This window comes from Hemitrygon akajei, chromosome 12 (genome assembly GCF_048418815.1).
Source record: "Hemitrygon akajei chromosome 12, sHemAka1.3, whole genome shotgun sequence".
Lineage (NCBI taxonomy): Eukaryota > Metazoa > Chordata > Chondrichthyes > Myliobatiformes > Dasyatidae > Hemitrygon > Hemitrygon akajei.
Genome location: NC_133135.1, coordinates 105,369,333 through 105,382,240, shown reverse-complemented (window position 1 = coordinate 105,382,240; position 12,908 = coordinate 105,369,333). Strand labels below are relative to the sequence as shown.

At 47.6% G+C, this 12,908-nt stretch overlaps 1 protein-coding gene across 1 annotated transcript in view; it reads left to right on the top strand.

Annotated features, from left to right (window-relative positions):
- ppp1r14ab (protein phosphatase 1, regulatory (inhibitor) subunit 14Ab) overlaps positions 1–12,908 on the top strand; it is a 102,375-nt gene that overhangs the window by 74,945 nt on the left and 14,522 nt on the right. Inside the window, exons 2-3 of the mRNA XM_073063780.1 lie at positions 887–967; positions 1,084–1,116. Coding sequence (XP_072919881.1) covers positions 887–967; positions 1,084–1,116 — 114 coding nt within the window. The remainder of the gene's footprint in view (positions 1–886; positions 968–1,083; positions 1,117–12,908) is intronic.

The window sequence follows — 12,908 nt, the reverse complement described above, 5'->3', positions numbered from 1 at the left end:
GTAAGTTAGCGCATTTTAAGTCGATGTAGCCAAAAAAAATGCCACTGTAATGCACCGTTTGCGCTAATTGGAGGTCACAGACAGGCAGAGTGTGAGAGTTTTAGTAGTATATAGATAATGCATTTAATTGCATAACAGTGCTGAAGCTTTGCAATATTTTAACTGAGCTAAAGATGTTTTGTTGATGATTTTCATTTGTAGTTAGTGTCTGAAGCTTCTCGCTTAAGTGTCCAACAATAGTCGGCCAGTATTGATGGATTCCAGTTGCCCTGATACTGTTTCTCCATGACGGCAATGTCCTAGTGAAACCTTTCACCGTGCTCGTCACTGACAGCACCAAGATTGGCAGGGAAGAAGTCTAAATGGGAATGCAGAAAATAAATCTTCAGTGACATGTTGTGTTTCATGGTTTTGTATGCCTGAAGCATGTTGCCAACCATCTGCACGTAGTTTGATGCTCCGTAGTTGCCAGAACAACATCTTGAATGCCTTCCATGTGATTTTCTCTGGTCCCACCAGAAGTCCTTCAAATTGCCTGTCACTGATGACCTGTTTGATCTGTGGACCAACTAAAATTCCTTCCTTAATCCTGGCATCAGTTATTCTGCCTTGAATTACGAATTGAAATAGCAATTATTGGTGATTAAAAAAATAGTGTGTGATCAGGAAATTTCATTGTGGTTTTCATGATCAGCAGTTCAAAATCCATAAGATACACGCAAAAGTATTCAGGAAGCAAAATCTTTGTTGTCCAATGTGATTTGTTGCAAAATCTTTGGGGGTTCTGGTCTGGGTGACCCTGAGGTGAATTCTCAGGGATTGTGGGAAGCTGGGGGGTGGGGGGGGGCAAACAGAACAAGGCTAAGTTGAATTTTTCTCTCTGCAGGCAGACAAGATGCCAGAGGAGGTGAACATCGATGATCTGTTGGAACTACAGAGTGATGAGGAGCGAGGAAATTATCTGCAGGTCAGGCACTCAGTCCGTCACTCTCGGCAGGCAGGGTGGTGGGTTGGGGGCTGGTTTAGTTCCGAGGACTGACCACTCAGTAATTGAATTTCTAAGTATCACACTTTATTTTACAGATTATGTTTACCTCCTGCGGCCAAAACACAGATGTAAGTATTCCGACAATAAACCTGTTTCTTAGCAACGCTGCAATCCCTCTACTGTCACTTCTGTCAGCACTACAACCCTGGAACATTGTTCTCTGGTGTAAAGGGCATGAAGTTTAAAATTGGCAAAGTTTTGAGGCAGCTCTGGTGAAACTGCATCAGCTCTGACCTCTTTACAATTCTGTATTCTCAGTACTTAAAGTTCAAAGCTAATTTATTATCGAAGTCCTTATATGTCCCCACAAGCAACCCCGAGATTCATTTTCCTGCGGGAATGCTCAGCAAATCTATAGAACAGTAACTACAACAGGATCAATGAAAGATCAACCAGAGTGCAGAAAGCAACAAACTCTGCAAGTGCAAATATAAATAAATAGCAATAAATAATGAGAGCATGAGATGAAGAGTCCTTAAAGTGAGATCATTGGTTGTGGGAACATCTCAATAGAGGGACAAGTGAGTGAACTTATCCCCTTTTGCTCAAGATCCTGGTGGTGAGGGGTAGTAGCTGTTCTTGAACCTGTGTTACAAGTCCTGAGGCACTTGTACCTTTTACCTGATGGCAGCAGTAAGAAAAGGGAACAGCCTGGGTGGTGGGGATCTCTGACAATGGATGCTGCTTTCCTACGACAGTGTTTCAGGTAGATGGTGGGGAGGCCTTTACCCGTGAATGTACTGGGTTGAATCTGCTACTTTTTTAGGATTTTCCATTGAAGGGTATTGATGTTTCCATACCAAGCTGTGATGCAGCTAGTCAATGTACCAAATCTTCTCGAACTCCTAAGGAAGTAGAGAGGTCCAGGACAGGTCCTCTGAATAGTTACACCCAGGAACTTAAAGTTGCTGGCCCTCTCCATCTCTGATCCTGGAATGATTACTGGCTTGTGGACCTCCGACTTCCCTCTCCAGAAGTCTACCATCAGTTCCTTTTGTTCTTTTTATTTGCACGGTTTGTCTTTTTCACATTTGTCGCTTGTCACTCTTCAAGGATTCACAGTACCTACGCAGTATACTTCCCTGGGAGTTGTCGTCCCCACAGACAGCTGCAAAACAAGCAAAGCCACGGAATACGTTGAAAGAAAAACATCCACCCCCACCCTCGCAAAGAAACGAATCGTGCAAAATGGCAACAAAATGAGGAGCGAAAGCGGCGAATATAAAAACGCCAAGTTGAAAGAACCCGTTATCAGCTCAGCTCAATTGTTCGTTATCTGCAGGCCGCCCCAATCCAGACGTTGCACAAAAAATAGCAAAAGATAAAGAATTGACACACCATAATGTGAACTACAGTCCAATCCACAAACCGCAGCAGTAAACCCTGCTCCAGCACCGTCAAGGGAGAGAGAGGCCATTCGAACGCTGGGACCTTCCTTTGGGAGCAGTGAGCGAGAGAGAGACTGTCACATGTAGACACCGTCCTCTGGCAGCAGCAGCACCGTCTCCGCGGAGCTGGTAGACGGTGTTGAACACTCGCTTGCCTTCCACACTCGCCTCAGTGATGTCAATCTTCCTCTGCGCTTTAGTCAATGACATCGGCAAGAAATGGAGTCAATCATGGGCCTTATTTGTAGATTTTCATAAACTCTATTAAATTTCTTTATCTTCCTGTAACTGCCTTCAAGAACGTGAATCTCAAGGCAGTATGTGATAACAAATATGTACTTGGGTAATACATTTTACTCCAACTTTGACCACCAGGCTCTCAAAACAGCATAGATAACCTCACTCACCTCAACTCTGAACTGATTCTGTGACCCACAGACTCGCTTTCAAGAGCTCCTAATAACTCATGTTCTCAGTATTATTTATTTTTTATTTGTGCAGTTTCTCTTTTTTTTGCACATTGGTTGTTTGACAGTTTTTGTCTGCTTTTGTAAATTTGAATTGTATTTCTTTTCTCCGGTAAATGGCTGCAAGAACATGAACCTCGAGGTAGTGTATGGTAACATTCAGTGACCTCTTGTGCAAAGGTCTTACACACACACACACACACACACACACTCACACACACACACACACACTCTGTCACACACACACACACACACACACACACACACACACACTCACACACTCACACACACACACACAAACACTCTGTCACACACACACACACACACACACACACTCTCACACACTCACACACACACACACACACTCTGTCACACACACACACACACACTCACACACACACACACACACACTCTGTCACACACACACACACACACACACACACACACACACACACACACACACACACACACACACACACACACACACACCTGGGGCGCCAAAGACTTTTGCACAGTACTGTAGTAATTTTGTGTATTGCACTGTACTGCTGCCATAAAGGAAAAGCAAATTTCATGATATGAGTGATAAGAACATAAACATAAGAAATAGGAGCAGGAGTAGGCCATCCGGCCCATCGAGCCTGCCCCGCCATTCAATAAGATCATGGCTGATCTGTCCATAAACTCAGCTCCATCTGCCTGCCTTTTCCCCATAACCCTTAATTCCCTCACTATGTAAAAACCTATCTAAATGTTTCTTAAATATATTTAGTGAGGAAGCCTCTATTGTGGACTGAGAGTGGGAAGGGGGAGGAGAGGGAGCGGGAAGCACCAGAGAGACATTCTGTAATGATCAATAAACCTGTTGTTTGGATTCAAATGATTTTGCCTGGTGTCTCAGGGCTGGGTGTGTCTGCACCCACGCCACCCCCCCTCCCCACCCCTAACACTCCTTCTTGTCACCTGTCCCACGCCCCTCCCACAACGCACTATTCTTGCCATTCCCAACATCCTTTGCTCCCGCCAAATTTACAAGCTCACTCCCCCCCCCAGCTCTATATATGCACCTAAGACTGTTATATGCACAGGACTGTTTTGAGCTTTGACCTTTACGATGGATTCACTGGTGAGGCAGTTTGAGGCCAGGCTTACTGCTGGTCCTATTGCTTAAGGAATCTCCCGAAATCTCTGTGCAGTTCCAGTTCCAACCTCTTGACTTTCCCTGAATTTAATCTCTCCAGTGCCTGGGTCCCAAGTTCTGGACTTCCCACCTCAAACCACCCCTATTCTCTCTCTCCTCCTGTCAGAGACTCAGAATATTAGAACGTTACAGCACAGTACAGCCCTTACAGGGTGGCGGAGTGGAGATACGTCTCTACCAAATGAGGTGTAAGGCACTCCTTCCCTCCACTAGCCTGCAGGTCACCCCTGGATAATATGTAGCACCTGCTTAGCCCCACAGTCAGGGTCAGCTGGTGCGTATAACCAGGATTTGTGAGATCTGCAAAGTATTGACAATGACACTGCCCAGAAGAAGGCAACGGCAAACCATTTCTGTGGAAAAATTTGCCAAGAACAGTCCTGGTCCTGGAAAGAGCACGATCGCCCAAGTCAATACGATGTGGCGTATGACGAAGGACGAGCCTTCCAGACCATGATGTTGTGTTGCCTTAGTTTGCTCAACCCATTGTCATAAGACACGCTCTGTAATCCAGGCAGCATCCTGGTAAATCTTCTGTGCACTCTCTCCAAAGCCCCAGCATCCTTCCTATAGTGAGGTGACCAGAACTGTGCACAATACTCCAAGTGTGGCCTAACCGGGGTTTCATAGACTGGTAACGTTACCTTGCGGCTCAATTCCCCAACTAATGAAGGACAACACACCACACGCCTTCTTAACCACCCAATCATGCCCTGTATCAGTTGAGCATGACTTGATCTCTTTGGTGACTGGAGCTGGGCTTGATGTGATGACGCCCTGGAGATATCAAAAAAAGTTCAAGAGCAAAGTTTGTCAGTAAATTTTATTTTCAGGGTACCTTTATATATATATGTCCCCACATACAACCCTGAGATCCATTTACCTCTGGGCATACGTAGCAAATTTATAAAATAGTGACAATAACAGGATCAGTGAAAGATCAACCAGAGTGCAGAAGACAGCAAACTGTGCAAGTTCAAATGTAAATAACGGGAACGTAAGATAATGAGATAAAGAATCATTAAAGTGAGATCACTGGTTGTGGGAACATTTCAGTGATGGGGCGAGTGAGTGTAGTTATCCCCTCTTGGTGCCTTCGGGACCTTGCGTGGTCCTGTGGACGTGGATTCTTGCCAGTGTCGCGAACTGAAGCGTGGCGGGAGCCGGAACATGGAAGACAGCGAGAGTGGCTGGCAGAAGGGTCTGCACTCAGTGATCCATCGCTGTCTCTCTCGATGGTGAGTGAGAGTTTGGTGCCGACTCGACGCTCCAGAATGATCGCCGTCTCCCCTGTCGCTGTGGAAGGAGCGATACCTGTCTCTCCCCTGTCGCTGTGGAAGGAGCGATACCTGTCTCTCCCTTGTCGCTGACGTTGAAACGGTGGAGTGAACAGTTAGTTTTTGATGGGCTGTAGACCATGGTCTCTCTTTGGGGGCTTTGCTGTGGTTCGCAGGGCGGGAAGTGGGAATGCTGACGGTTTATACTGGGATAAGTTGGGGGAGGGGGGTGGGGCAGGGTTGATGCTGTTTGTGCATGGGAGGGGGCCAGGTTATTGGGGCTCTTACATTTTTTCTGTCATTCATTCTTTGGGGTTTCTTCTGATTCTGCTGCAGAGAGTAAGAATTTCAGGTTGTATATTGTATACGTTCCCTGATATTAACTGGAACCACTGAACTATTTTGTTCAAGAGCCTGATGGTTGAGGGGTAGTAACTGCTCTTGAACCTGGTGGTGTGGGTCCTGAGGTTCTTGTACCTTCTACCTGATGTCGGCAGTGAGAAGAGAGCGCGGCCTGGGTGGTGGGGATCTCTGATGATGGACGCCGCTTTCCTGTGACAGCACTTTTGCCACCTTAGAGGAAGTATGGTGATGAACATTGTTATTGGTGCCCTCAGAGACTTAAGTGTTCTGGTCTCCTTATTTAGCCACGTATAATGTAGATTCCCTATTTTACAATAAAATTGGAAGCCGTCCAGAAGGGATTAAGGGATAATTCCTAGAAAGGCTTGTTCTCCGTTAACAAATGACTCAAAAAAAATAGATGTCTACTCTTTGGAGGGTAGAGGAATGAGGAGAAGAAATGAGGCGATTAGGGGCAGGGCAGGATACACTGGACAACTGTTTTTTTTCCCGTAAGCATTGCTTCCTCCAAATTTTCTTTTTGTTTATGATAGACTGCTAGAAGCTGAGCACAAATATAATCTCAGACTAATTGTATCACGTAGGACTATGTGTAGACGACTTACAACCCGGAAAAGACAGGGCGTCAGTATCTGAGGCGAGAGCCGACTTCGCTCACTCTCCCACGCTGCCCGCTACTATGATGAGCAGATAAGTGAGACTTTTGGCCTACTCTGGGGTGCGGACCTAAGGACTGAATTCGGTTCAGAACGTTGTTGCTGTCTTCTGGTACTTGCATGATTTGTGTTTGTTTATCCTTTCTCTTGTAGATTGGGTGCCGGTCTTTATTTTTAATTGGGTTTCTTTTGGGTTTCTTGCTTTGTGGCCTGTAAGCAGACAGATCTCAAGGTTGCATAGTTGTACGTCATGGTGGTTTTCATGATCAACGGGCAAGAATTAGGAGAAGGAGGAGGAGGGGGAAGAGGTTAGTTGGAAGGCGATAGGTGAAGCCAGATGTGGGGTGGGGGAAGGTCAAGGGGGGGGGGAAGAAGCAAGATAGGAGATGAGAGTGGATGGGAGAGAAGCACGGGAAGTGGAGGGGACCCAGGGGGAAGTAATAGACAGGTGAGAAGCAGTGAAAGGTCAGAGTGGGCAATAGAGGAGGGGGAGCGTGGAGATTCGTTTACCGGAAGGAGAAATTGATGTTGGATGGGATATAAGGCGTTGCTCCTCAACCCTGACCATGGCCTCAACTTGGCCATGGATCGACCTCGGAATGGGAATCAGAAAATGCCTGGCGACCGAGAAATCCTGCTTGTAGCGGATGGTGCGGGGGGGGAGTGTGATGAAGCAGTCCCCCAACTTATGGCGGGTCTCAGCGGTGCAGAAGAGAGCCCATACGACTACAGCCCGTACGGCCCTGTACAGCGTTCTTGATCTACCTCTGGAAAGGAGCTGCAAGTCTTGGGCTGCAGTTCCTACTTATTTAGAGATATAGCTTTGCCCCGCTGAGCCGTGTCACCCGGGAACCACGGACTGACAGCTTATCTGAGTTGTCCTGCCACTCGTTGTAGGCCTTGTTCAGCTTGTGATTAAAAGTCTGAATTGGACAGTCAGCGATGACTGTGTTTACGGCTGTGTCTCATCAGGATGACAGGGCCAAGCAGAAATGACTCCATCCTTGACTCCTGCTCCAACCGTGATCACACACACTAATCACAGCACAGCAGAGCGACAGCTCTATATCGGGCTGGGCGTGAGAGCCAACACCACATTCTCACAGATCCCTTCACTCCAGCTCCATCGCAAACACTGCAACCGGCATTGACACACACGGTGAGATGTGTCATCGACCAACGCAGTCCGAGCGTGCAGTTCCAACAGAGCTCGTTCGCAATTGACTAACCCGAACCTGTACATCTTAGACCACAGAACAGTGCAACTGACCTATTTAACCCTCCCTAACCCTACTGCAGGCCATTCAGTCTATAATGGCGCATCAACCTGTTAACCTTCTCTAAGATTGATCTTATCCTTCCCTCCCACATCCATGTGTCTACGTATCTAGTGGTTTCTTCAGTGTCCCCCAATGTATCTGCTTGTACAGACAGACAGACGTACTTTATTGATCCCGAGGGAAATTGGGTTTTGTTACAGCCGCACCAACCAAGAATAGTGTAGAAATATAGCAATATAAAACCATAAATAATTAAATAATAAGCTAATCACACCAAGTGGACCACCACACCTGGCAGTGTGTTCCATAACCCCCATCATTCTCTGTGTAAAATATCTACCTCTGACACATCCCCCCCCCCCTATACTTTCCTCCAATCACCTTAAAATTATGCCCCCAGTCTTAGCCATTTCAGCCCTGGAAGTAAGTGGCTATCCATGCTCGATCTGTACCCCTTATCATCATCTACACCTGAATTCTTGTGCTCCCATGTTGTTGGAATAGAATGATAGAAAGGTACATGCAGGAAAGCCTTTTGGCCCATCTAGTCCATGCTGACCCTTTTGAAATATAGGGCCCGCAATAGGAAACATCCTCTGCACATCCACTCTATCTAGATCTTTCCATATTCGATAGGTTTCAAAGAGAACCTCCCTCTCATTCTTCCAAACTCCAGTGAGTACAGGCCCACAGCCATCAAACACTCCTCGTACGTTAACCCTTCCATTCACGGAATCACTCTCATGCACCAGCAAGAAACCCGCACGGTCTCGGAGAGAACGTACAAACTCCTTTCGGTCAGCAGCAGGAATCGAACCCCAATCGGTGATCAATTTCACTAACTGCTACGCTACTGTGCCGCCCACAACTGGTTCCATTACTCTCCCTGACGGAGAATCAGAACCGGGGGCATCTCTTGTGAAATCTGTTGTCTTTGCAACCGCAGTACATTGCAATGCATAATAATAAACCAAATTTGAATTACAGCCAGTGTATATAGAAATACATATATATACACACACACAATAGTTAAATTAAATAAGAAGTGCAAAAATAGAAATAAAACATAGTGAGGTAGTTCATGGGTTCAATGTCCATTCAGGAATCGGATGGCAGAGGGGAAGAAGCTGTTCCTGAATCGTTGAGTGTGTGTCTTCAGACTCCTGTACCTCCTCCCTGATGGCAGAGGGGAAGAAGCTGTTCCTGAATTGCTGAGTGTGTGTCTTCAGGCTCCTGTACCTCCTCCCTGATGGCAGAGGGGAAGAAGCCGTTCCTGAATCACTGAGTGTGTGTCTTCAGGCTCCTGTACCTCCTCCCTGATGGCAGAGGGGAAGAAGCCGTTCCTGAATCGCTGAGTGTGTGCCTTCAGGCTCCTGTACCTCCTCCCTGATGGCAGAGGGGAAGAAGCTGTTCCTGAATCGTTGAGTGTGTGTCTTCGGGCTCCTGTACCCCCTCCCTGATGGAAGCAATGAGAACAAGGCACGACCTGGGTGATGAGGGTCCCTTAATATGGACACTGCTTTTTTGAGGCATCACTCCTTGAGGGTGTCCTGCGTACTATGGAGGATGGTGCCCATGATGGAGCTGACTGAGTTTACAACTCTGTAGCTTATTTCGATCCTGTGCCGTCCCCCCGTCCCCCCATACCGTACGGTGATGCAGCCAGTTAGAATGCTCTTCACAGTATATTGTATATATTTTTGAGTGTTTTTGAAGTCACACCAAATCTCCTCAAACTCCCAATGAAATATAGCCACTGTCGTGCGTCGATACGTTAGGTCCAGGTTAGATCCTCACAGATACTGACACCCAGGATTTTAAAAGCAATCGCGTTCCCCAACCGTTCACTAAACTTTGCGTCCAGTTTGTCCCTTTGCTCCCGTGCCCGTCGCCCTGCAGTTCTCGAATGAAAACACACATTTCAGCGACAATCAGAGCAGATGTTTGTCCGAACCTGTTGGAGGAATTGAAAGAGGAAATGAAGAAATGGACATATGAGAAAAGTTCCCCCAGTTTGTAACGTTTGTGGTCCTGGCTGATTGATGACTGCTGTAGGCTTGGAATATTGTTTGATTTAATATTGACCATAGGAATCTGGAGCAGAATTAGACCATTCAGCCCATCGAGTCTGTTCCACCATCCCATCGTGGCTGATTAATTGTCCTTTTCAACCCCATTCTCCTGCCTTCTCCCCATAATCTATGACACACTGATTAATCAACCTTCACTTTAAATACACCCAATGACTTGGCCTCTACAACTACCTATGGCAATGAATTCCACAGATTTACCACTCTCTGACTGAAGAAATCCCTCCCCATCTCTGTTCTAAGTGGCCGTCCCTCTGTTCTGTGCCCTCGGGTCCTAGACTCAAGGCAGCGGAGGTTTAAGATCAGAGATTTCCTTCTCCTAGATGAGGTGACAACCACGGCTGATGAGCCCCATCTGCCCGAAGCGACTGGTTTTAAGGTTCCAGTAACCCGCCTTTGCCCCTTCTCCTGTCAGTAGAAACGGTTCCGCCGGGCTTGGTAGCTGAGCCACACGTGAAGGCCAGGGGTTGGAATTGGTCATCAGAGGCTATTTGAGGTGCACACCATTGGGAACATTTAATAGGTAATGGGAGTTTGTCCCCATTACCACCACGCCCGCCACCCCCCCCCCCCCAGTTTTGACAACATTAAGGAGCATCTAAAGGTGTTGGAGGAGCACATTCCATCTCAGTAGCCTCCAACCTGATGGCACGAACATTGTTATCTCGAACCCTATCCTTCTCCATTTCCCATTCCCTCTCTCACCTTCTCTCCTTCCCTGCCCATCACCTTCCTCTGGTGCTCCTCCCCTTCCACGGTCTTCTCTCCTGTCCAATCAGATTCCTTCCTCCAGCCCTTTACCTCTTTCACCAATCACCTTCCCAGCTCCCACTTCACCCCGCCCCCCCCTCCTGGTTTCACCAATCACCCATCACTTTGCACTTCTTCCTCCTCTCCTCCCACCTTCTGGCTCTGACTTAACCTTTTATTTTCCAGTCCTGCTGACGGGTCTTGGCCCGAAACGTCGACCGTTCGCTCTTTTCCATAGCTGCTGCCTGACTTGCCGAGCTCCCCCAGCAATTTGTGTGTGTGGTGCTTGGAGTTCCAGTATCTGCAGACTTCCTCATGATTAAGGGCGAGTTGATTTAATACTTGATGGCCAAGTTGTTGGCCACGGCTAAGCCTGCGATTCTCCGTGAGGCCGCCCCTGTCTGCTGGAGGCACGAGGCCTGTCCTGGGGTGTTGAGTTTTGTAACTTCAAAACATTAAATTAATTCAAGGGAAACGCGAGAATCCGGGAAAGCCGGTTTAGGCGAAGCGTGCGCATATCACCCGGTAGCCCGATGAAGTAGGCAATTGACGTATTTATATGTATAACCGGTAATGAATTATTTAAACAGATGACAGTGGGATTATGCGCGTTGGCGGGAGGGAGGGACAGGGCTTGTGTTGCTGTCGTTGTTGCGTCCTGTGTCGCTCTGCCGGGCAGCGTGGCCGTGCTCTGTTGGCACCGGAATGTGTGGCATCACTTGTGGGCTGCCCCCAGCACATCGTTAGGTTGTGTTGGTTGTTTATGAAGACGACACGTTCCACAGTATGTTGTACACAACCTTGAATCTCGAATGATCAGAATTAAATCTGAGGGCCAGAATAGACATCCATTGGGAAGGTAAGGATTAGTCAGAGTTCAAAGTAAATTTATTGTCAAACTAGATATACGTCAGCACCAGAGATTCATTTTCTTGCAGGCATTCACAGTAGGTGTGGGTCCTGAGGCTCATTGTGGTGAGTGAAGTTATCCACACTGGTTCAGGAGCCTGATGGTTGTGGGGTAATAACTGTTCCTGAACCTGGTGGTGTGGGACCTGAGGCTCATTGTGGTGAGTGAAGTTATCCACACTGGTTCAGGAGCCTGATGGTTGTGGGGTAATAACTGTTCCTGAACCTGGTGGTGTGGGACCTGAGGCTCATTGTGCTGAGTGAAGTTATCCACACTGGTTCAGGAGCCTGATGGTTGTGGGGTAATAACTGTTCCTGAACCTGGTGGTGTGGGACCTGAGGCTCATTGTGGTGAGTGAAGTTATCCACACTGGTTCAGGAGCCTGATGGTTGTGCGGTAATAACTGTTCCTGAACCTGGTGGTGTGGGACCTGAGGCTCATTGTGGTGAGTGAAGTTATCCACACTGGTTCAGGAGCCTGATGGTTGTGGGGTAATAACTGTTCCTGAACCTGGTGGTGTGGGACCAGAGGCTCATTGTGGTGAGTGAGGTTATCCACACTGGTTCAGGAGCCTGATGGTTGAGGGGTAATAACTGTTCCTGAACCTGGTGGTGTGGGACCTGAGGCTCATTGTGGTGAGTGAAGTTATCCACACTGGTTCAGGAGCCTGATGGTTGAGGGGTAATAACTGTTCCTGAACCTGGTGGTGTGGGACCTGAGGCTCATTGTGGTGACTGAAGTTATCCCCAGTGGTTCAGGAGCCTGATGGTTGTGGGGTAATAACTGTTCCTGAACCTGGTGGTGTGGGACCTGAGGCTCATTGTGGTGAGTGAAGTTATCCACACTGGTTCAGGAGCCTGATGGTTGTGGGGTAATAACTGTTCCTGAACCTGGTGGTGTGGGACCTGAGGCTCATTGTGATGAATGAAGTTATCCACACCGGTTCAGGAGCCTGATGGTTGAGGGGTAATAACTGTTCCTGAACCTGGTGGTGTGGGACCTGAGGCTCATTGTGGTGAGTGAAGTTATCCACACTGGTTCAGGAGCCTGATGGTTCAGGGGTAATAACTGTTCTTGAACCTGGTGGTGCGAGTCCTGAGGCTGCTGTAACTCAATCCTGATGGCAGTAGTGAGAAGAGAGCGTGGCCTGGGTGGTGGGGGTCCCTGATGATGGAAGCTGCTTTCCTGTGACAGTGTTTCATGTAGATGTGCTCAGTGGTGGGGAGGGCTTTACATGTGATGGACTGGGTCATATCCACTACCTTTTGTATGCTTTTCTGTTCATGGACATTGCTGTTTCCATAGCAGGCTGTGAGGGAAAGAGCAGGTATTATTAAGGGAAGGTTGTGTCAGACTAGCTGGGGAGGTATTGTTTTAATATTGTCACATAGACTGAGAGACACAGTCACACTCTGCATCCGCAAAGCAAACAGCATTAGGAAGGACCCTTCGCACCCCTCACACAAACTCTTCTCCCT